The sequence below is a fragment of the Aspergillus aculeatinus genome (genome assembly GCF_003184765.1).
Source record: "Aspergillus aculeatinus CBS 121060 unplaced genomic scaffold BO66scaffold_14, whole genome shotgun sequence".
Taxonomy (NCBI): Eukaryota; Fungi; Ascomycota; class Eurotiomycetes; order Eurotiales; family Aspergillaceae; genus Aspergillus; species Aspergillus aculeatinus.
Genome location: NW_020291483.1, coordinates 78,222 through 102,006, shown reverse-complemented (window position 1 = coordinate 102,006; position 23,785 = coordinate 78,222). Strand labels below are relative to the sequence as shown.

The 23,785-nt window shown below is 51.7% G+C and overlaps 8 protein-coding genes across 8 annotated transcripts; 5 read left to right on the top strand and 3 right to left on the bottom strand.

Moving 5' to 3' along the window:
* Positions 1 to 341: 341 nt before the first annotated feature.
* On the top strand, positions 342 to 686 carry BO66DRAFT_318571 (uncharacterized protein; the record flags this gene model as incomplete). The annotated part of the gene is made up of 1 exon (XM_025643608.1): positions 342 to 686. One exon carries the CDS (start codon positions 342 to 344, stop codon positions 684 to 686), a length of 345 nt encoding a protein of 114 aa, XP_025505709.1.
* Positions 687 to 1,356: 670 nt separating this feature from the next.
* On the top strand, positions 1,357 to 1,926 carry BO66DRAFT_284234 (uncharacterized protein; the record flags this gene model as incomplete). Its single annotated transcript, XM_025643104.1, has 1 exon — positions 1,357 to 1,926. A coding segment is annotated over one exon (570 nt), but the record flags the coding sequence as incomplete, so codon positions are not given.
* A 2,294-nt stretch (positions 1,927 to 4,220) lies between these two features.
* On the top strand, positions 4,221 to 4,931 carry BO66DRAFT_318522 (LysM peptidoglycan-binding domain-containing protein; the record flags this gene model as incomplete). Its single annotated transcript, XM_025643607.1, has 1 exon — positions 4,221 to 4,931. One exon carries the CDS (start codon positions 4,221 to 4,223, stop codon positions 4,929 to 4,931), a length of 711 nt encoding a protein of 236 aa, XP_025505707.1.
* Positions 4,932 to 7,756: 2,825 nt separating this feature from the next.
* BO66DRAFT_447559 (ATP-binding protein) lies at positions 7,757 to 9,740 on the top strand (the record flags this gene model as incomplete). The annotated part of the gene is made up of 3 exons (XM_025651708.1): positions 7,757 to 7,832; positions 7,892 to 9,312; positions 9,367 to 9,740. 3 exons carry the CDS (start codon positions 7,757 to 7,759, stop codon positions 9,727 to 9,729), a joined length of 1,860 nt encoding a protein of 619 aa, XP_025505706.1. The 3' UTR covers positions 9,730 to 9,740.
* A 479-nt stretch (positions 9,741 to 10,219) lies between these two features.
* On the bottom strand, positions 10,220 to 11,893 carry BO66DRAFT_370399 (uncharacterized protein; the record flags this gene model as incomplete). Its single annotated transcript, XM_025645412.1, has 2 exons — positions 10,718 to 11,893; positions 10,220 to 10,660 (listed from the first exon to the last, which is right to left on the bottom strand). The coding sequence occupies exons 1-2, from the start codon at positions 11,870 to 11,872 to the stop codon at positions 10,220 to 10,222; spliced, it is 1,596 nt and encodes a 531-aa protein (XP_025505705.1). The 5' UTR covers positions 11,873 to 11,893.
* Positions 11,894 to 13,852: 1,959 nt separating this feature from the next.
* BO66DRAFT_469981 (YbhB/YbcL family Raf kinase inhibitor-like protein) lies at positions 13,853 to 14,495 on the top strand (the record flags this gene model as incomplete). The annotated part of the gene is made up of 2 exons (XM_025652757.1): positions 13,853 to 13,976; positions 14,056 to 14,495. 2 exons carry the CDS (start codon positions 13,853 to 13,855, stop codon positions 14,493 to 14,495), a joined length of 564 nt encoding a protein of 187 aa, XP_025505704.1.
* A 663-nt stretch (positions 14,496 to 15,158) lies between these two features.
* Positions 15,159 to 20,541, bottom strand: BO66DRAFT_469980 (phenol monooxygenase; the record flags this gene model as incomplete). The annotated part of the gene is made up of 7 exons (XM_025652756.1): positions 15,159 to 15,472; positions 15,557 to 15,690; positions 18,264 to 18,686; positions 18,743 to 19,193; positions 19,263 to 19,285; positions 19,335 to 20,304; positions 20,398 to 20,541. The coding sequence occupies 6 exons, from the start codon at positions 20,539 to 20,541 to the stop codon at positions 15,614 to 15,616; spliced, it is 2,088 nt and encodes a 695-aa protein (XP_025505703.1). The 3' UTR covers positions 15,159 to 15,472; positions 15,557 to 15,613.
* Positions 20,542 to 20,566: 25 nt separating this feature from the next.
* Positions 20,567 to 23,098, bottom strand: BO66DRAFT_42019 (uncharacterized protein). Its single transcript, XM_025649855.1, has 2 exons — positions 22,944 to 23,098; positions 20,567 to 22,878 (listed from the first exon to the last, which is right to left on the bottom strand). Exons 1-2 carry the CDS (start codon positions 23,081 to 23,083, stop codon positions 20,952 to 20,954), a joined length of 2,067 nt encoding a protein of 688 aa, XP_025505702.1. The 5' UTR covers positions 23,084 to 23,098; the 3' UTR covers positions 20,567 to 20,951.
* Between the last annotated feature and the right edge of the window lie 687 nt (positions 23,099 to 23,785).

Below are 23,785 nucleotides of genomic sequence, written 5' to 3'. Positions count from 1 at the left end.
AGTCCTTCCCTGCGCATAAATATATAGTTTGAGCGCAGTCAGGATTCTTCTCCGGTGCCATAGATGGAGATTTCATCGTAAGCAGCCAGAGTGGCCTGCCATTTATAGACATCTGTCTGACTCGGGAAATGCAATAGAAAGCTACCACAAATTCCGTCGAGATGCAAGAAGACCCGACTTTGGTGAAGCAAGCGATTGCATACTAACATGGCAATGAATTGAGCCTCACAACCTCGAGTCGCCAAGTTCCTCATAGTGAAGTGGTTACATCTACAATGCAGGAGACTCCGGGGACCTCAGGTCAATATCCTGATACAATCGATGCTGGAAATACTACTCCTATGCTTGACCCTCTCTCATTCTATATACTTATGTACTCCCTCGCGGACCAACTCATCATCAATGGATTGAAAGCCCTCGCCCAGAAAAAGGTTGAATATGAAATGGCTCAAAGACTGGACGCAGTTTCGTTCCCGCAGTCAGTCATGGAAATCTACAATTCAACGCCTAAAAGTGACAGAGGTCTGAGGGACCTTGCCGTGGACATCACTTTGCGTAACCTATCTCTGTTGAGACGGAAAGATGAAGCAGCTGATGCCATCTTCCAAGACACTCTCCTTGATTCCGTTCCACAATTCTCACGTGACTTGCTGATCGCGATGATGAAGAAGTCCGTGACCACATGAGGTAAAGTGAGGACTTTGGAAGGAACTGGGCCGAGCAAAATGAATGATGAAAATGGATTTATCACTGCCATTATACTTCTTTGTTTGAGAGCTGAGGGATGTTCTAGTGCGTCATTCAACTTTTTCGCGGGTGTTGATCATATTTGGGCTCGGTTCCATGGGTTAGCATAGTAATTAAGCCTCGTTCCAGACTACCAAAAGTAACACATTCTCTGCACCTTCTCACTGTACTGGTACTTGCGTCCAAGAGGCACTCTTCTCGCTCAAGTACCGTACAACCGGGACCCGATGCTCCTCCATTGTGAGATTTGACCGCATTGCTACATATACTTCACAACTGATCTGTTTTGAAACTGCGTCTTAATTCGAACGTAGTTTAGGCATTGACTGGGCATGAATAGAGGGCCTATAATCCCACCAAGAATCATGCAGTCTCTTCGATCTAGCCAAAATAGATAGTAATCCAATAATGATACGAGCCTAGATCCAGTCCGTCAACATTACCCCGCATCAATGACATCTTATATTTATTGTCACACAGTTCCCTTCCAGAGAAAGGGCTGATTCAGTTTTTTTGGGTTTTTCGACAATTTTATAATGTCCATACTAAACGTATCAGCCACTGAACTACCTGAGCAGAACGATGGATTTTGACGATATTTCTCAATGGCTTTCTGGCCAACAAGCTCCTGGTGTCCCACTTACTAAGGTCTTCAGCCAGTATGTGACTGTCCCAGAGGCAGTACGAATATTTGAACAATTCCAGTCAAAATGGATCACCAATGGTCAAGTTCTTTGGAGTGGCATACCGTTCGACAATGCCCAAGCATGGGCCGAGAAAAGAAACCTGCAAACGCTAACTACAGCCATGGGCCCTTTGATGGATAAGAAAAATCCAGAATGTCTGAGGACAAAAAAATCAAAGAATCAATGGAGTCGGTATATTCATGGTGCTTCGGCAATTTTTGCTTGGCACATCGCTAGATTCGAGAAAGTCATACTGCTTTCATCTCCACCACCTCAACGATTACATCCCACTGGTCTTTCAAACTATCAATTGATAGAAGAGCCAATAATTCGAGGACTTCTTGGTCATTGCGCGGTCCAAAAGATCATAAATATTCATCCTACTGTTCTGGGCGGTGAGAAATGCCCATACGAAATATGGCCTAATGACGAAACTTTCAAATGGACTGAGCAATTCGGAACGACATATACCTCTAGAAGATGGAGGCCCGTTGGAAATTCCGGAGACAAGCTACGTATAGAAGATCTGATTACCCAATCAGAACAGCGTATCCTTAGTAAGAGGACCACTGAGGCGAGCGAAAGATCAAAGGTTTGGCAGAAGATATTGTTTTGTCGCATTGATGCTTACAAACTATATAGGTGTCCCCGGAGAGCCTTTCTTCACCTATTCTGTGGTCTTTATTACTCGTCATATTAGTCAGATTTACAGTCTTAAGTTCGGCCTGTATTCTTTTTATAGTGATTAACAGAACCTTGCGACAAGAAAACGGAGCTAGCAAGCGTTGCCAATTGAGACCTGACTCGATTGATAAAGATGGGTCTGCTCTGACAATAAGATCAAGCAGGGACAATTCCTTGAGAATTTATCAAAAAAACAAGATTGAATTTGGTAAGAGCGCCTGGGATACAAGACAGAGGGAAGCTCAAAAAAAGCGCACAGCAGAGGAAGTTCAGCCCAGGACCCAGGAAGAAACTCAAAAGAAGCTCAATGCCAAGAAGAAAAACAGGACCAAAGCACAGAAGAAAGCTCTAAAGAAGCGCAAAGCGAAGCAGGAAATGCGGACCAAGGCGCAGGAAGAAGCTCAAGAGAAGCCCAATGCTAAGAAGAAAAACAGGACCGAAGCACAGAAGAAAGCTCTAAAGAAGCGCAAAGCGAAGCAGAAAATGCGGACCAAGGCGCAGGAAGCAGCTCAAGAGAAGCCCAATGCCAAGGAGAAAAACGGGTCAAAGCGCAAAAGGAAGGTTTAAAGGAGTGCAGAGAACAACATCCAATGCCTGGGGCTATCTAGTTGCTAGGAAAAGGCTGGGAAGCGAAAGCTCTCTCTGTATTTTTTTTTTTCTTTTTCCCCTGCTTGTGTGTGCCTTTTCATGCGGAAAATTCGACATGGTCATGGTTGAGAATCCCGGTTCTCAACGGCAAACCAAACAACAACCCAGTCTTCTCCTGCGGAGTCGACATGCTGCCCAGTTTGCAAACAAGTAGACCTCGTTGGGAGATATACCATCTCAAGCTTTCATGTAGTCAAGTGTAAGACCGATAGTATGCGGCCTTTGTGTGGGGAAGCTGCATGTCCGAAGCAGACCTCGCAAACCCACACCAAATTAGGGTAAGTTTCTTCTCCGCAGGAAATCGGGTCGGCACAACCCCACATACAAGGGCTCTAGATATGACATGTACAGTCATTAAGATCTGCCAGATATCTGAGCTTATTGTGTCACTTGGAATAAGTCGGTGCTTGGTGAGGCAAACCCTGAAGAACTCAACCCGGAAATCTTGGCAGGATGATCAGTGGATGTCGACTTTGCTGCTTGGCCAAAATGCTGGCGAAGGGGCTAATAATTATAGATCTCGTACAAAGCTTGTTTTCTCTTGTCCTGCGCTCGGACCTTCGAGAAATTAGCTCGAGGTGATGACGACTGCAGACGCGAGTTGGGAAGTCCAGATACTAATTCCCACTAGCTGCACGGTTGCAGCGGACAGGTTTTCCCATTTGGGACGAATACCTCGATATCGGACACGATGCAAAAGCAAAATAGCCTCGGGTCGGGGATACAGCATCCGCGGCGTCCGGCCAGTTATCAACTAACAGTTGAATTGCTGATATTGGCTGCTGTATTGTGTTTCCGGGTTATGGTGTGAGGCATTAATCGCTAGCGGCGTCGCACTACCACACAGAACTCGACAGGCAGAACGTGATCTCTTGATATTTAAAATCACAAATATGAGTGAACACATTGAATGCTGATCGGGATAATGGGCTCACAATCGACATACCTGTTTGAGGCCCAAAGCGGCTTCGGTCTTCATCACCAATGTTGCAATTCATTGATTCAACTCGGGGAACAGAGACAGTTGTACATTGAACGAAATGGTTTAAACCGCTTTGACGCCGCTTTCTGCGAAGACGCCAATTTCCACAGATAAAAGGGGCATTCACGCGTTCTGGCTAAGGTACAGTAGTTTACCTTAGCGTTGGTCGGTCATCAGATCGGACGACTCGATAACGTTCGACTGAAGGGCAATTTGAGGTTGCAGCTAGCTCAGGCACCGGACTCGCCGTTTGACCTTTGGAACTGCTCGGACATTGTCTCACAGGAAGGCATTATTGCATGGGTGTTCGACACGAAAAGCCCCAGTCCTAGCTCAGCAGCAGAGTATAAAAGCGTGGTCTGTCTGCTCGCAGTGCTACCTTCAAGCAGAGCACATCCAGTCTTTCTTTCATTATCCAGCTTCGAGCTTTTTTTCATTCCCTTGTCTGTTTTGCTTGGATGCATCATTCAGAAATGCCTTCCTTTGTCCACTCTCTCTGGGCTCTTCTTCTGGCTCCGCTGGTCACAGCCGCCAGTAGCACCTGCAACACCACCGCGCTCAACACGACTACGTACTGGTACGATATCACCGTCGACGGCACAACCGTCTTCGATGTCGCCCGCGCCACCAACCGCGGCGTGTGCGACATTGGCCGGCAGAACCTCATGGCGGACGTGACCATCATCCCCAACGTGGGCGAGTCCTTCCTAATCCCAGCCGAGGTGTGCGAGCCGGACAACACCAGCTGCCTGCTGTCCAACACCACCGCCACCCGCACGTGTATCTATGGCGGACCACGTCTCTACTACACGGTGCGGGGCGACACCTACGAAGTCATCGCGCGACGTCTCAATATCACCGTCGAGTCCCTCAGGCATGTCGATGGGCCTTCAAACGAAACTCTGGTCAACCCGACCTCGCCCACAGCCCTCCTGGACGTCGGCCAGTTCCTCAAGGTGCCCCAGTGCGACCCCAGCCAGTGTATCCTTCAACCCTACTCCTTCAGCTGGGGTGTGTACAAGGATCTTGCCGACCACTTCGGGACCACTGTCGGGCAGATCATGATGCTGAGCCCCACATACAACTACAGTAGTCTGGCCTTCACCCCGGGTGGTCAATATCCCCCAATCAATATTCCGATTAACTGCACCGCATTGTCCGACACTGTTACTGTCCTGGATTAGGTGAAGCAGGTGTATGGGCTTGTGAAACGCGGCCGGGTCATTGTCTTTTCCCTCACTTGAATCATCACGACCGATTCGCAGGCTCATCTGCCACTAGCAACCTCGAAACACTTGTCAATTAATTCTTCATTTCTTTTCTTCGGAAATTTGTTTTCAGGGATTCATCTTGCAAACCTACTAGGGTCATCCCACACAGCTCAGATATCGTTGCTATTTCTGTGCGGCTGTTGGCCTATTCAGCTCTGCTAGGGACACGGAAAACCTCATATCTTGGATTACGTCTGTGTCAAAATGCTGTTATATGCTCCTATATTCTATTCACTCTGAGTAATCAATCTCTTTCGGCAAGCAAATTCTTGCGTTTCCTACAATGTCGCTTTCTTACTAATGCTGCTTAATGCCTCCTGGTGCCCTGGGGCATAGGTAACACAGACTACTCCATTTAGGGCTAGGTGGTAAATAGAATCGGTCCAGAGCGTGGGTCTTTTCCGCAACATTTCAAATTACAATACGATATACCGTGGTACCGGTATACCTCGAAAGTGTACAAAGTAAAAAGACTGGCAGCTGCTTTTCAATGTGGCAAGGGAGCATAGTGACTTAAACAATCGCATTACAAACAACCCTGGGGCTATGGCGGCACCAATGCAAGACAAGTCACAGAAACGACTTTCTGACCGGGGTGATCGCTACGCTCGATATTTGACCAGCAGCGCAGTAAACATGAATGGATACAAGCTGGCCATCACCCTGCCCGATAATCTTCAAGGAACAAAATCAATCTACTGTGTAAGTTGGGGATTTGGTCCTTGGCGAGCGATTAACCAAATGCCTTCCCTGGTGCGACATCGGAAGCCGCCACGTGGGAGGCTGCAGAAGGAATCAGCAAACAGCCAGTGGGAGAACACATGAGATTCACAAGCGGAATGTGTTGCCCGAGGCTGTGGTAGTTGATGCTATAACCGGGCCTGCACTTTTGGTCTCGCCACCATCTGAAATCGAACGAGCGCAACCGACAACAGAAACGCTATCGGTCGGAAAAGACCCCAACGAGCAAGACCAAGTGGATCTCTGGGCTTGGGCATTTGGGATATCTCAGATAACGAATTTTGGATCAGCGACAAGGATGCGCGACTCAACGTGCAACGCGCGCGGGGCGCCGAGGAACACGGGATCTCGCCCAGCGTGGATGCCATCTACTGTCATCTCAAGAGATTGGGAGAAACATTGAATGGTCATCGAACCGCGACGGGAGAAACGATCATCTTGGGGGATATGATGGGCGGTACTTTGCACCTCGTGAAACTCTGATTGTTACCCCGTTGTTCGACGAGAATTATTATCCCGCGGTCTTCACCTCCAGTTGGGGTAAGGAGGCCAATAAGCAGATGGGGAAACTGGCGGTAGAGTTTGTATATGTCGGGGATATCGAGATGGCCTCCTGATGAGATTAACTAGTAGTATTTCTCATATCATGACTACCATGATGAGGTTAGATATCAGGGCAGCCTCACCCTCGTGTAATAACCTGTGCATTCGGCTATTGTGCATGGATCCACCCCGTCTATCGATCTCATCCACAAACCATCCTCCTGCGGAGGTATGTCTTCTAGCCGAAGTCGACATGCATGCAGGCCGCAAGCGAGTCAACCTGTTTCGAATAGCTGCCTATTTCAGTTGCCCGTCAGCTACTTGATAGCTATCAATTGGAAAGAAAAGAATTTGGAGTGGTCTGGGTGGCTGATCGACCAATCCCTTTCTTTTGTTCTCCGCCACATCAGTGATAGGACAATGGAAGCGAATGCGGGGCGTTCAATCGAGCCCGGACAAACGGTGGAACGATTGTGGCAGTGCTGCAGGGCAACGGAAGTAAACTCCGTGCTAATTTGCCGGGAGTCTAGACTTTCAAAGGGCTTCAAAAAAAGTCTTGAATCTCTTACTCTAAGCGAAGGCTATTGCCGAGGCAACCATCATCCAAAAGGTTCGTGGCCTGAGGCATTAGTCCGAAGCCCATATGGACCTTTTTCGGGACAAATCAATCCAATACCCGTAACTGACCACTGGGATTGGCCCAAATGACTCGGACTGGCGGTCTTCGTGGCGCATGCGCGAGATCGGTGGTTTGACGGTCTGCAATGAGGCTGGCTGAAAATGGCCCTGGTAGTTAGGGCTCCATTGAGGCGCAGTGATCGCCGTGACTCACCAAGCGTGGGGTCGGGCCGCCAGCCCGGCAGGCTGACCCAGCCCTTCGGTATTACTCTCGGCATGAGATGACGTTTGGTCAGTTTGAGGCTCGACCATAGTAAGTATTTCATGTCTAGCAATATGGTTTGCCATCTAATAGCGAGAACCTGGTGAAATGTTACGCTCTCATCTTTGACTCCAGATCAATTGGGTGGGAAGCTAACCAAATCACCCCTGTTCCCACACATTACATTTTATTGTTGTTATAGTTCTCAGAACCTGTGAACTACTTATGAGCCAAAAGTGAATTTGGCCATATCGATGCTTTTCAGAAAGCCGGATACAGTCGACAAGTAACTTGCGCGTCAGCCACAGGCAAGACTTAGCCCCTTTTGGCTGAACTAAGACGAGGACGTTCCCCGATAAGTGGGGACACAGTGGTTTACTGGGGCTCGCACGGATCAAACACAGAGCTACGTTCGAGCTGAAGGTGAGGATAATCGGGTCTTGCAATTCAATGACCCAAAGCTTTCCACGAGGCTGCAAGAAAATATTTAACAGCTAGGAGACCCGTTCAACTGATTTCTTCCATCTCGATATTCTTTCGTCTCCGAGCTTGCCGCCATAAAGCACACATCACTATGGCCGCGCTCTGGGATTCCGCGTCTCCCGTGGACAATGGTGATGAAGTCTTGTTGAATCTAACGGAGCTGGGAGGTAGGCAAACTATCCTATCGTGCACGGAGAAGAAAAAGTCGAATAACATTTAACGACAGAAGAGAACCTATCTGCGCCTTCGACACAAGGCTCCGCTCCCAGCGATGTTCTCAACCTCTTCCGGTTAAGTCCCGACAAGCCGTGGACGAAGCAGATTCCGAAAGACCTGACCGAGCCCGTCGAAAGCCTGGAACCCGTGAAGTCCCCGGTGATTGTCCGATGGACCAAGGGTGAGGACGCCCGCTGGCAGGCCCGATCCTTCACCTTGCAGAGCGAGGAGATCAGGCAGGCTCTGACGCCAGCGTTCGCGGGTTACGCCGGCATCACCATGACTCTGGAGACTCTCACATTCGAGTACCCGTACGTGCCGTTCGTACGTCGGTGGCAACCATTCTGCCAGACGCGGGAGGAAACGCAGAACCCGACAATCCGCTCCTACCTCGACCTGTTGCATCAGATTCTGGATAACGAGATTGGCGATATTCTCACCCGCCGGGCGGACCTACTCAAGAACGGCGTCATTACCCACGACCTCCTATGGACGGTCTTCATTCCGCAGACGGTTCTCTTCAGCGTGGGTAGCGGCACCCCTCGGGCGTACGAGTGCGTAGACTCGTACACGCACGGCAAGGACAGCTTCATCGAAGTAAAGACACGGTACGTCGATTATGACGGGGAAAAGTACCACTACGAGCACGAGGTGGTTAATATCTGCCCTTTCAAGGGCACGATGGCCCTCGACGCGCTGCAGATCTTCCCTCTGGCAAACCACCGGGATGCAGAAAGCGTTAGGCGGCGGCTGATTGCACGCGGAAAGACGTGGGAATCATACGATGGCTCGCATTACAAGCACGTGCGGGACCACGGGCGCGTGATGATTGACCCCGCTGGATATAAGAAGCACCACAACAGCCATATGAATGGATGGGAGACCGAGGTCACGGAAATCGCGACGGCCATGACCGACGAGCATCGGCTGCTGGCCACCCCGTGGGTGCGCGGTTTCTCGTTGCGGAAGAAGGAGTGGCGGGCGTTTGTGGTCGATGAGGTTGAGGATATTGTCTGGAGCAAGGATGCCTTTGACTCCTTGGTCCTCCCCCGCGGGCAACAGGATCTGAAGAAGTTAATCCTCGCCGTTGCAAAAGCCCAGTCACATGACTCGTTTGACGACGTGGTCCACGGCAAGGGCCAGGGTGTGATTCTGCTTCTAAGCGGCCCGCCGGGCGTTGGTAAGACGCTGACAGCGGAAAGTATCGCGGAGGTTATGAAAGTCCCGTTATACGTGCTGGGGGCCGGGGACCTCGGGACAACTGTGGCTAACGTGGAAGCAAAGCTAGAGGAGGTCCTCGAGCTCGTGCCTCGTTGGAACGCAGTGCTTCTGATTGACGAAGCCGATGTCTTCCTCGAGGCCCGCACGGTATCCGATCTGGCCCGAAATGAACTGGTCTCGATCTTCTTGCGAAAAATGGAGTACTACGAGGTATGTATGCATCAACCCAAAGTCTGGGGAGGAGCAACGCTGACGTGTCAACAGGGTATTCTATTCCTGACGAGTAATCGCGCGGAGAACATCGACCCGGCCTTCGACTCTCGTATTCATATTTCACTCCAATACCCGGACCTCGATGCTGTGTCTCGGCGGCAGATCTGGGCGCAGTTCCTTCGCGCCACCGCCGATATTACGGAGGCGCAGCTGGACAGCCTAGCGGAGTTGGAACTCAACGGTCGGCAGATCAAGAATGTGCTGAAGACTGCGCATCTCCTGGCACGGGATCAAGAGCGAGGACTGCTGTTCGCTGATCTGGAGACGGTCGTCAACTTAAGGTCTCTGGGCGGGAAGCCCTCAAGCATATGGCAGAACTTCCTCAAAAGCTTAGGGCTTGCTTGGCTGGGCTAAATAGAATGCACATTTTAGATCTATTCTACTAAGTAATCGACTCTGTTCTTCGAAATAGCATATTCTTTGACTGAAGATGTATTCCACGTGAGTGTAATATTGCGCTTAGGTAATCTAAGGAGCTTCCAAGGTCATGACACCTAATATAATCTTGTGATGTTAATGATATGGTCCTCTTTCTTAGGGTAGTACTGTCTTTGCGTGGGGCAACTAACCGCGGTCGTCGGTGTCAGGTACTTTACGCGCCAATGGGAATACACGCTGGAAGAATCGCCCTGGTACTTTGCTCAGAGAGATACTGCGTCCTATTCTCTATTCCGAATGCCACTTGGGACCTCTGGGTATTATCTCGATGCAATGCATATTTTCTGTCGGGTTCTTCCACTTCAGCAATATTTGACCTCTGGATGCGTCTTGTGTTCTAGCCCCCCAAAGAAATGGTACGCTTGTGTTTCGTAGCTATCCCGGTAATCATTCCAGTTTTCACCTCTTACATAATTATCCAACCATATAGCTCTCTAAACACTCGAGTATTGCAACGATTTTCGATTCCCGCGGTACTCAGGAACTTGCATGAACCAAAGTAGGGGCGCTCATGGCCTGGCTCAAAGGAATCCCGAAGAGTCCCAGTTCCCTGGGGTACTTGGTTCGGAGCGTCGCGAAAGATAGAGAAGGGGTTCCGGCCATGGTCGTAAAGAAAGGAGTACACCTCTTCATCGAGCCAAATTCCCAGGCCCGGCTGAGGGGGCCATGGTGCAATTGCAACTATCAAACTGGGTCTCAACTCTGGGTCTCTTTCCGACCACCGAAACCTCGCGCGAATCTCATCCAAAAGATCTCTGTAATTGCCCCCGTTATCTAGAAATCCCAAGAAGCTCAGTTCAATCTCTCGGAGGGCCGGTAGTTGCTCCAAGAGAGTCATCAAGTCGTCCTGGATCACAATGAACCGAGATAGCTTCAAAGTTTACAATCCCGACCAGCTTGCCACTGGGAAGATAGTTTGAAGAGAGGTGAAATGAAAGCGAGATGATCTCTGCTCGGGCTCTATCCATTGTTGCCCCTGCCACCTTAGATTAGTCACTGAGTCGACCTCGATTGTCGTATAGAGACTGAGATGTTCCAAGCTCGATGCCTCACCCAAGGCGCGGCGCAGGTTTCCGTTGCGGAAGGCGGGCCACTCCTCATATTCCTGGCCACGGACAATTAGGGGAAGGTCCAGGCGGCGGAATCCGGGGCGTCGCAGCAGGGCCACCAGGTTCTCGACCTCCTCGCACGGCTGGTGGAAGATGGTGCAATTGAGCCCCGTATCCAGCTGATTAACATCCAGGATCAGCTCGACCACGCGATGATCAGGATGCTGAGCCAATGCACGCAGAACAAGCCGGACTCCCCGCCACTGCTCTTTGGCTTTCTCCGATAAAGTGCCCCAGTCTTCAGCCTCTGGTATAGGGTCTCCTTCCGCCGCTGTCGGCCACCCACGCGGGATTGGGTAGTTAAAGCCGTTGGGGAATGCCCGGATCATCGGCGTCTCGTAGAGTGGCTGATACAACCAACCGTGGGCGGCAGGGGTGATAGTGATTCTCTCTAGAGCAGGAAACCTTCGAAGGCCATAAACCAAAGCCTCCACGTCACTCTGATGAATCAAGACTTCGGCTTGTTGCGCGAGGAGGTTCTGATAATACTGCCAACAGGTCCACAGAGATGGCCGCGCGTCTCGCTGAGCTGCACGCTCCACGTTGTACCATCCATCTTCATTTCGGTCCATCCGCACTGACAGCTCATCGAGATTATTCTTACATCTTGCGACAAACCACTTCGGGCAGTTGTTGTTCTCCTCTTCCTCGTCGTCCGAGCCGATAACTGCGTCAATGTCATACGGGTCAGGTTCTGGCGTTGGATCGTCGATCAGAAGAGCATCATCCCACACTATCTCCGTTACCTGCTGGCGAAATAATGGATGTTCTGCGACCGCACAAAATCCTCGGATATTCAGCGGGTTTGCAGAAAGGAAGACGCGAGAGAGACGGAGGCGAGCAACGTCGCAGAGAAGGCGGCACGTCAAGCGCAGCGATTTGATATCACCGTTTGATAGTGTAGAAATAATCTGGTGGAAGAGCTCAGGTGGCAATGACAAGAGAGGCATATTGATCTTCGAGGTCAATGTTTGGAGTGGGGGGGGGGGGTGGGGGTGATCGGAAGTAGTAGCTGCGAGTTATTAAGTAGTGTCAAGTTGGTGGGGTGGATAGGAAGAAGCAATTTATAACATACCCCCGTGAGTTGGTGAAAGTCAGACACCTGATTTAATTCCCCGCCACTAGTTCAGGGGCCATGATACTAGCCACTTTGAGAAGTTATCCCTGCCCATCGGAACTAACTATTTTACCCGTATATTCCCATCATTGATTGTATGTATTGCACAGTACAGTAGTACTCGGATACAGGCTAGCGTGGCACACATCATACCAGTTCTATCGAGATAAAATTTTGTATATCCTGCCCCGTCCGGTGAGTATGCTAGTGTGTTCAATGCAGAGTGAGGTGGAAGATGCTTGGATTCTGGCTACGTCAGGCTATCTCGAAGGAACTAGATATGGCCACCGGCGCGCGGCAGCCTGGGTGAGGCCGCAGGACCGCCAAGCATATCAACAATCATGCTCACTCGCTCACCCCATGGGCCAATCTATCCATTCTAAATCCTGGCTCCCAGCAATTGTACCCGTGCACTGGAGTCAGAAATCATCCTTAAACAGACACAGGCCCTTAGGGTTGCCCTTCAAACACCGGTACGGGTACGGGCTCGTAACCCCGACGCCAAAGCTAGAGGCTCCCGATTCCACATAAGCCATAATTTTCCACTTATGGGGCTCCTGACTATATCCGACCAAAAATGATTCTTTGGACCGGATCATTCAATGGCTGGCTATCTAGTGATGCCGGAAGTTCAGGATCGAGTTCACACTCCAGTGTGACAGTTATAAAGGCAGCACACCACCGATCGACCCAGGCGGTCTCCTTGAGTGTATGCTTAGGTCCCTCTGACAACCCCAAACTTGACCTGAACTATACTGTAACTCCGACACTCAAAGTCGCTCTACGCTCACGAATCTAATGTGCGTGTCGAGATTGCTTTGGGTCTACTCACGGCGATTGATGCCGTTACCGCTGCTGATCCATGCTATTGCTGTGACATTGGAAGCCAGGCAACTGCTAGTGGTGTCTTGTGGGAGATAGGGGTCGAAAACTGTAAGGATTTGAAGGTGAGATGGTCGTTGTATTGTTTCTACATGGTATAAGCTAAACGGCAATCGCCCCTTCTAGGCTGTAACCGTGACTCGTGCAAGAAGTATTACTTATTCTGCCCGGCCGCTGCCCATCTTTGTGGTGTGCAAATTTGATAATGGGAAGCAGCCGGGACCAGCTTGAATATCGGATAGGGTTTTCTTCTCTATCACATTAAGTCCCTGGCCCGTATTCCACGGTCTCACTCGTCTGAAAGTATGTCGCGGATAGTGGATTCTCACTTGAATCCTATAATTTTGTTGAATACTCTGGCTCGTCTCGACCAGCATTATCAAATTTACAAAACGGACTTGGTTCCGTAGTGATCAAAGATGGCAGACTGATGGGTTCGCACGATAGACCTACCTCATATATTTCTATTACTCTAGGGATAGGTTTATCCCTATTTTGCATCTAGTCGCGCTAAGAGGCTTCTTTTTCAACTAGGTAGTGTAATGCAGTGCCAATGTCATACAACCCCCAGATATCTGCCGCTGGTATCGAGGCAACAGCTCACACAAGCATTTCGAGTCAGCTTTGTCAATGAACTTTGAACTATTCTCACGGGCCGTAACTTGAACAGATATAGTCCATAGCTACCCAATTCCAAAAATTGATTAGTTGCTTCCAGGGCCCAAGGAAGCCATAGTCCGGTCCAAGTCTTCACTATCAACGAGAGCGATAAGGCCGGTGATAGCCCCCTATCACCGCCCATTATCTCCGGTCCCGGCCATGCCACTCCCCAGTTCGCTCAAATTCCGCAAGGGATGCATACACTTCGTTTCTTTCTTCCTCTCTTTTCCCTCCACATCCCAGAAACAGATCAGACATTCAATCAGCCAAGATGCTCGGCAGCAAGACCATCGAGAGTGCACTCTCCCTCCTCAATCAGAACCCATCCAAAACCCTAGGTCTGACTCTGGGCGCCCACCGCAACATCCAACCGGGCCAATACATCCCCCGAGCAGGTCTGTCTCGAGCTCCCACATTCTTCGACCACGCATTGTCTGCGCAATCGAGAATCCAAACTAACAAAACGGGAAACAGACGCCCGCTCCGCCCCCGACCTCACCTTCCCCGTCCCCGACCCCAACCGCACGTACATGGTCGTCAACCTAGACCTGGACGCCCCCTTCCCGGCATTCAGCTTCCTAGGCCCGATCCTGCACTGGTTCCAACCCGGTCTCCGTCCTGTCCCTACGACAACGACGACAACGTCGCCCACGGACGGGGCAACCTACGGCTTCGAGGTCACCGCCCCCTTCGTGGCGAACTACATCGGGCCCGGCCCCCCGCCCGGTAGCGCACCGCATCGCTACGTCTTCTTCCTGTACGAGCAGCCGGCCGGTTTCGACGTCGAGAAGTACGCGTCCTCGGAAGGGCAGAAGGTGGGACGCTGGCCGCGGGTGCGGTACGATTGGGATCAATGGGTGCAGGAGGTGCAGTTGGGGGAGGTGGTGGCGGTGAATTATTTTACTAGTAATTGATGCGTGGGCTGAGACGTCGGGAGCGAAAAGGGATGGTGGAAGTTTCAGCCAGGCAGGCCCAAATGCGGCCATCCGTGCCGGTTGCGGGGAGTGACTAACTACCTGGTTGGTGGTGGTTGCGGGGCCGGTTCCGGGCGAGCAAGCCGGCCCCGGGCCCCGGGTATGCTGATAAGATAAGCCCTTTGTGACGGGACCGCGTCATGACTCGCGCTCAAATAATCATTATCCGTCTTTCGGGCCCGGGGGTCAAGGTAACGAACGAGGTAGATGGAGTAATCGCTATTATGCTCACCACTCAATACTCACCTGACACCCGGAGCTCGGAAACAGCATAAGAGATCGGCTTCCCGAATGCGATCGGGGAGTCTGACAAACTTGCTGCTAATGCTGTAACCCTGGAATCGATAAGAATATGAGTTGCAATTCAGATGGCCACATTGTATTATTGGAAGGTGCACTTCGAATCATTGTATTACATAGGATGAAGAAAGTTGGGGATCCATGCTTAGTTGTTTATGCAAAAGGTCACCTTGATGTTGAAGCTATCAAGATCCTGATTGTTGCGGGTCGCGTGATATCTGTGGGTACTGGGCCTTGAAACTAATAAGGTCACTATCTGGTTTGAAATACACCCTATCTTGGATATATGGAAAAAATGGTATGGTAGACTGGAAAGATGCTACTAATCCCGACACCAGCTTGGACTGTCGCGAGCAAGCCCCAAACCACTGTTGCCATGAGAACAGTTAAGACTACCGACACTACACCACCGCTCGGAAGAAGATGAAAGTTTGCAAGAGTCAAATTTGATGCCCGGTATATCGGATGGGTTATGGGTTGATGAGCATCCTCCGGGCTCGACACCAGACAATGCTGCAGAATTCAAGACGGGTCCATCTACCAGGTGTCTCCACTCTCAATCTCATCTAATCGGCTTTCAAATGCCATGAATCCGTGTTTGCTATGCTCGTATCGATCTGGAACAGAGTGCAGTCTAGGTGAGCTGAGCTTGAACATAACTTAGACCGCGGCCGCACAGCATATGGGGTCCCATCACATACCACGTCAAATCAGATGTCAAATCATTTCGCATCTGACCAAGTTTGACTTCTCCCTCCCTAGGCGGCACTGTCGGGAGCAGGAGTCTCGTCGGGGACATATTTAACCCAGCTAATCGCCCCATCCGACGCAGTTCCTGTGACGATTTTGGCAAGGGCGATGTCGGATAAGAGGACAAGGGAAAGAAAAAGAGAAGTCATTGAAAGCGAGATCTTCATCTTGTGTGGTAGTATTTCTTTGAATAGTGTCTTGGAGCGGAATCTGAATCTTCGAAGATGGCACCATCTAGGGTTGCAACCAGGCCCAGGGTCGGCTCTGCATCTATACACTTTTATATTGCGGAATCCCACACGCCACGATTGAAGTCCCAGCATAAATAACATGGAATCATTGTGTGATCGAGGGTTCGGAGAGTCTACCGTTATTACTTTGCCCCCTGAAGCTGCATTTCATTGGCTGTCCGATATCTCTATGATGCGCAGAATCCACATCATTGAATTCAACATCAAGTGACTCCATACTGAAACAGAGGTACAGATGATCATGCCGAAGGGACTACCATGCACGATAAGGCAAAGTATGAAATGTCACTGGGTATCATCTGACGTACCGGTGGGGAGTGCGCTCGGGGCCCAGGGAAGACTGAACTTTGTGTCTAGACTTTCAATTGTCCTCTGGCATTGATTCAAGCCCGACCCAAGATTTGTTTATGGTCTAGCCACGTGAGAAAGATCTGGCCGTCAATCTTTATTCCTTGTATGTATCTGCAGTGGGCGCAGAATTGATCTGGTACTAAATAAGGTTATCGGGGGTGGGTCCGGGCCGTTTGCGGTGAAATTAAGCAGTGCAAGCTTGAGAGGCCCGGCCCACTTCGTGGGATCGAGATCGACCAGCACTGATCGATCCGATCGATCCGATCGATCTGAGTAGCATGTTTCCATAGCGACCTCCACTGCATGTCTGTGGCTGAGAAAGTAATAGCAAGACATCCAGAAATCGGGCACATCCTTAAGGTGAAATCGAACCGTCATCATTCTGATACTGCTGGGCTGTCATGGTGTTGAGCTCGAGAGTCCACTTCTGCGCCGTCGGGTCTAGACTTCGAGGCGGCCGACCGCAATGCTGGTACAATGCACTGCGCCACGCTGTTCACCGTGTATTCAATCTCGGATACTGCCGTATCACAATGCAACTTTTGAGATCCCCACGCGAGGTTTATGGCGGGATCTCACAGTCAATTTGCAACATGATCAGCATTGGACTACTTGACGACTTGCAAAGCCATTACAGACCAGCTTGAAACCATTGGGAAATATTCATCTATCGAGGCAAAAATTCTTAGAAAGCCTATCTCCACTTCCTTCAACAATCAGCTTTCAACGGCCAGTAGAGCTTGAGAGTATTATTCTCAAACTTAATCGCCAACCGTAGATGCCCTAAGTTCCCGCACCGGCCCCTCCCCACAAACGACCCAAATCCTCCCGGCATTTGTCTGTTGTTTGTACCAAGGAAACATCTGTCAGCGGATACTTCGCGCGTAGTCTAGATCACAAGTCCGGGATTGCAACGCATCAAAGCAGCATAAACATCATCCTCACCATCAAAGCTACTCTTAATCAAGGACGTCATGGCAAGAATCTCTGCTAAACATAAATGTCCTCGTCGTCCTATAATCGGCTTTAGAAAGAACAGATAGCATAGCCCTCCCAACTATTGCTTCAAATCCGTCTCAGTTGAACATGGTCAAGCCCACAATCCTCGCGCTACTGGCGCTATGTACGATAGCACCCAGGCATACACTCCGCTCCACAGAGGAGACTAACATCTCCAGCCTCCCCCGTCTGGTCAACGCCACAGACATCCGTGACCAACCTAGCGAAGTGCACAGACTGGTGTTACAAGAACTACCAGACCCCGTCGTCCACCTGCGTGTTCCCCGCGTTAACCGGACAGGGCCCGTGTTATGTCTGTGGTCCTCTCAAAACCTCGCAATCGCAGCAAGTATGCAGCGGAGCTTGCACGGATACGAACACCGATGCGAAGAATTGTGGAAAGTGTGGTACCACTGTAGGTCCAGACCCTGGGTGTCCCCCCCAAATCCTAGCGTCATCGGGATAACCTTGATACTCGCAGTGTGCATCTGGGAAATGCACCCTGGGTAAATGTTGCAACTCCGTCGATACTTACGGCTGCACTCTCGATAACTACAGCAGCTTTTGTTGTAATCGAGGGTGCTGGTGGGATCTTCTGGTCGATGGCGCGACGGGTAGATGCCTTTGATGGATTTCTGTGAAGGTGTAGCCTGGTTGCTGACAATGCTGCTTATTGTGCCTTGTTTGATGCTCTGGAAGAAAAGTTCTTGTCGGATCAGCCAGGAGGCAAGGCTATGCACTGGGATTACACCCACCCGGCCTATATAGCTGCCAGAAGTGAGAGCGAGATACCCACCCACCCACCCACACACACACAGGGGTTATATTCGTTTATTGTAAAGTTATACAAAATGCCGAGTGAGCCACAAAGCATAATGAATCAAAGATCAGTGCAATGGTAAACTTAAAAGGCACCTACACAGTACATTGGTATAGCTCTGATCCGCTGATCTGCGTCTCTTTCCCCCTTGTCGCCAAACACCCCACAAGCAGGCTGTGACGACAAGGCACCACGTCACTCGATGACATATTCTTAGTCCCATCCACCAGTACATACCATATACATCACCGATCAAGACTCGAGTCCCTCCTAAGCAACTCGCACCATAATCCCGCCCAAATTCCCTCTCAACCCGAGCAACCTCACCCAACTGCGCAACCATGCCCACGTACCCATCCGGCCGCACCACCACGAGCGCACCCTGCGCAGGATCCACGCCATAGATCCCATACGCATCGTCCACCGCATAGCCACTATAGAACGCCATCTCCGCGTGCTCCTTCACACACGCTGGAATATTGGTCCAGGATATCGCACCCGGCAACTCGGGATATACCACAATTTGCTCGAGCAGTGACGGGGGAAATCGTTGAATCAGGCTCGTCACGTTCCTCAGCGCATTTGCGGATACGCCGTTCGGGTCTAGCAGGTCGAGGGAGAGGAGGGACAGGATGCGGAAGCGCCCTGTGGATGCCAAATCTAAACGCAGTCAGCGATGGTTGTCCCAAGAGCTGAACAGGGAGAGGCCGTCTTACCGTCATGGATATCCCGGTGCGCTCCATCCGCGAACCGCTTCATCTTGACATTGAGCAAGCGGCGCCCAGGCCGGAGAATCCCAGACAAGTAGTCGTGGCCGCTGACGACGGGCCTCGGGGCGCCAGTCGAAGGCGCTCTGTCGACGGCCAGGTTCTCCACATACTCTACCCCGCAGCCGCTGGTAAACTCACAGCCGGTGCTGAACATGTCAACGAATTCGGCGTGAGAGATGCCGGATTTGCAGTCCGCCGTGCCCACTTTATCCGAAAAGCCGGTGGCGAACTTCCTGTCGAAGTCAATTAGCTGTTGGGCGTTGGCGTGGCGCTCGATGTGGTAGGTGTCGAGTAGCGCATTCCCTGATGTAGACGGGGTGAGGCCGTGGACGTGATAAGCGAGCTTCCATGCCAGGTTGTAGGAGTCCATCATTGATACATTCATGCCTTGGCCGGCCTGCATAATCCAGTTGTTTAGTTACTAGTACAGTCTCATGATTGCAGGAGGTTGATTGCGTCAGTTTACCTTCGGGCTGCGTGTGTGGCAAGCTTGATGTTTGTCAGTTCAAGCCCTCCACTAGATGCGATCCAGACGTACCGTCACCAACGATAAACACCCTACCAACCCCAGTAGCATCCTTCACAATGAAATCAGGACAGACTCTCTGCCCAATCTGGTACGCAGCCCACCAGTCGATCGCATCGTCCCTCTTAGGCCGGATATAGTACGGCTGGAACACGTCTTCGGTCTGCTTCAGGATTCCTTCCAGCGTGACCTGCGCCCGTCGCCCCCTTGCACCCTCCCCAAGGTCTGCGTCAGCCACCTTTCCCTCCGGACCCACCAGTCCCGGAACCTGCACATAAATGCGAGTGATATATTCACCCGTACAGATACGCTCGCGGGGTATGACCATAACAGAACCGGCCCGGGAGTGAATCGCACAACGCCGACGGATGTCCGGGAAATCGGTGTCGACCACGAGATCCACCACGCCCCAGATGTGGTCGGTCGACTGGCCCTCGAGGTGCAGACCCACGGCCCTGCGGACCGCCGAATGCGCCCCGTCCGCCCCGACCAGATGCTTCGTCCGAAGCGTTCGTCGCTGGGCGCCATCGACCTCGATCTCCGCACGCACGGGGAACTCCGCGTCGCCTTGCTCATCGATTCGCAACGACACGAGCTTGGTGTTGCGCAGCACCCCGCGCCGCGAGTAGCGCAGCAGGTCCTGGTCCATGATGCGCTCGATGCGGCCCTGATGGATGGTGGCTTCGTAAGGAAACCGGGCCGGCGGGATCACCTGGGGCACGACGGTCTGTCGTTGGAGGGTTTGGCTGCCGCCGGGATTCTCGGCCTGGTTCCAGAACGCGAACTCCCACATCTGGCATGCCTCTCGCTCGATCTCCTCGGAGATGCCCAGGGTCTTGAATACCTCCAATGTGCGCGGCTGGACCCCGTCGGCCTGGCCGGATTTGAGCGTGCTCGGCTTGGAGTCGATGCATAGGAGAGACTCGTCAGTCAATCCGTACCTTGCAAGGAGTAGTTGGAGCATCAGCCCGGCGGGTCCGGCCTATCGGTTTGTCACAACAATTAGTATATTATCGTCTGCTCGACTCTTCGAGGCTGCGCCCTATTGTTTGATATGGGGAGAGTAATAACCTACTCCGACAATGAGTACCTCGTATCGTTCTACCTCACTCTCCGTCGATGATACGAATGCTGGTGCCAAGCGAGGCAATGGGGGAGCCAAGGACGGCAGGACCCTCAGGTCACGCCAGCTGGAGGCATGTTCGGTGAAGAGTGGCATAGTGTGACTTGCTGAGATATTGAGACTATATGTCGACCTAAACAAGACGGTAGATAATGTGATTTAGAATCTTGGACTTTGGGTCGGCAACAAAGGTACATAAGCTTTCATCTATATCTCTATTGCGGGGGCTGGGCGTGGAGAAAGCCCAGGGAAGGAGACTAGACCCCGCGACCCGGCTGAGCCTTCGGCAAATAAAACGGCTACTTTGAACCGTGAGGCCTGTACTATTGCCATTTCTTGTTGTAAACACTGGGAAAAAGCCATTCCCTCGGTTTGTTCTTGTCTGCGCACCCCGCCGGCCACCCCGCCGCGTCCCCACCACGCCGTTCCGAGCAAGGCGGGGGGACAGCAAAGAGACCATCAGCCCCCGTTGGGTGGGAGGCCTTCTCCTTCGTAGTATTAGTGGTCTATGCACCTTGTTGACCCTCTATCGCGGCACACAATACCGATGCGAACGACGATGAGATGCCCCATCGTCCGCCTCGATTCAGCATATCGATCAAACGGTGCACCTGATTGGCGTCTGCCAGAATACAGTCCCTACCTGCCTTCCCGAGTGCTCCAGGCGGCGTAGCATGATTGTCTGACAGTTGGACCTCCGGAGCCTCGAACGCCTTAACATCGACGCCTTGCTGGCCTCCAATTCGAGTAAAAGCGAACCAACACAAGGCCGCGTGAAACAGACCTCGAGGGATGTGGATGGCCGGCTCAGCGGCGACACGCATTTGCTCCACGTAGCGCTGCAGTAGGAATGCATGAACCAAGCATTTACTTGCGGCTAGTGAGCTCGACCACGAACGCACAAGCGGGTAGCTGGCTTGCGCAGCGGACTCCCCATCGCGGCCGCTGGCTCGTTCCAGCAGGTCGAGGTCGGCGTAGATGGCCATGTAGGTGGAGTGCCACAGGATCTGCAACGCAAAGGGGTCGTCCTCGTTGTCGTGTACACTGGACTGGGTGCTATTGCTCCCCCACCACCACATGAGCATGTGGGATAATCTCCCCACTTCCTGGTCATCGAGTGTATTCGACCGTCGAGCCTCACTGACGTGGGCACTGATGCTCTCAAGTAGTCCGTAGGCTGCAAATCTAGAATCGCCTGGGAGAATGTTGTCGAGGTACGTGGTCGACATTTGAGGGCTCGTTGGGGTCGCCGTAAGTTTGTAAGCTCTGGCCCATCTCACCGCTGTCGGCGCCGTGAACAATGCATCCGAAGCCAAATGAGGGTAATGCGTGAGCCGATGCTTGCAGATGGGCTCATGGTGTAGTAGGCTTGCAAGCTCTGCGTCATGGATGTTCAAGGCGATCTTGACCCTCAATCGCTGCTCGCGATCAATCCATTGACTCCACTGCTCGTCCAAGCGAGCGTCATCGAGATCGAGATCTCGAGGGGTGGCGGGTAGCGGCAGTGCGTTTCTATCGGACTCACGCGCCCAGGCCATGACCGTGCCATGCAGAACACCCGCCAGGATAAGGTCCTTGGGACGGCCGGAGAGAATGGCAAACGTCTGGCCGATAATGGCTGCTTGGACCATGGACAGCCCATCGGAGCAGCTGCGAACCAGAACCGACTCCCAGGACGCCAGAATCGCTTTATTCAGCCTCTCAAATAGACGAGTCCCTTGTGCGACCGCGTGTGATGACCCTACAAACAGGCTACCAACCGAACAAATTGATATAAACAGTAACGAGTTCTCGGTGGTGGGCTTGAACGAGGGCACATGGACGATCGGGAGAAGTTGGTGAAAGCGAGTAAAGAACTGGTCGGCAAAGAGATTGAGCTGCTCAGCCGAAGGAAGGGCCTCATCGTGCATGCGAGGTTGGAGCCTCTGCGAGAGGCCTGCTCGATAGTTTTCATCGGCCGCGAGGTTTCCGTGACCAACCTCCCTGCCCCGAGTGCCGGAACTTTTCTGGGGAGCCGGTGTGTCTTCCGGTACACTGAGACGCGTAAACCATTTTCGCTTCACAATGTCAGCTGGCAATTCCGCAGTCTGCACCGAAGTTGGGGTAAGGAAGGGGCCGTTGTCAGTCAAGCTCGGGATGGACGGGATGGGAGGCAGTTGCGCCCATTCCGAAATTGCCGAGGTCAAGGTGAAATCCAACGCGTCGACATCGAGGAGCGCTCCTGGGAGCCAAGAGGTGCTGGGCTCGCTCTGCTGGATGGAGTTGACGAGATGCAGCTGATGCTCTGGTTCCAGGTAGGTGCCTGTTGGTGCATCTGAGGGGTTGGATGTCTGCTGAGAAAATGGCGTCAACATTGCCAATTCGGCTACTGGACGCTCTCGAGACTGAGGCGAGGCTGCTTGATGAATCTTCTCGTGTCGACGTAACACGTCGCTGTGGCAAGTACATTAGACTCCGATAGAACCAACTTTGTGGGGTGTAGAAAAGCAGGTGCCTACCTCCTGGAATACAACCTGCCACAGATCAGACATTCGTAGGGCCTGTCATTAGTGTGACTTCGCAAGTGTCGCGTGAGGTGCTCGGCTTTCGAGAAGGTCCTATTACAGCTCAAGCATGTTCTGCTGCGTGTAGCACTCATTTTAGGACGGTTAAGGGGATCTAATCGATGATGACAAAAGGGCGATGGCGAGAGAAGGATGGATTTACAATGTATCTGCGGTCGGTCCGATTGCGGGGGATCTTCAGTCACGTGATAAACGTCCCCCTCTTTAGTAGAACTATTCTACGTACAGCACAATCAGAAATACCCTCAAGTATGGGTTGAGTTATGCTTTTGGTTGCTTATTGATGGAAGGTCAGTTGGTCAGGAAAGCCCTTGGTTTTCAAGACATAAGCCTTCTGTCCGACCTTTAGGCACGGGGGTAAAGGGGCGTAAAGACGCCGAAAGAACAGCTTCCTTGACGTGAATAGACAAAGACCGCCCATCCGTCAATAAAGTGCATTGAAGTGTCAACCAACCACCTGTACTCTGGCCAACAATGTAATTCTCTGGGGATCATTCCTCCCACAAAGCCTGCCGAACAATGCTAGCAATCAGCTTTGATGCCGAAAGCAGTAGCACAAAGAAACCACAACAAGCTGTACGCATCAGTATCATTGTAGCCAAATCCGCAACATATAAAACGGACCAGACCCCCCCCCCCCGTATTCCCCAAGACACCCATACCTGAGGCTAACAGCTATCCCAACTCACAAGTAGCAACTAGTCATATATTATACAAAAGCACCTAAACATCATGGCAGCCACCCCCATCATTCAACACTTCGAGGAGGACGTCCC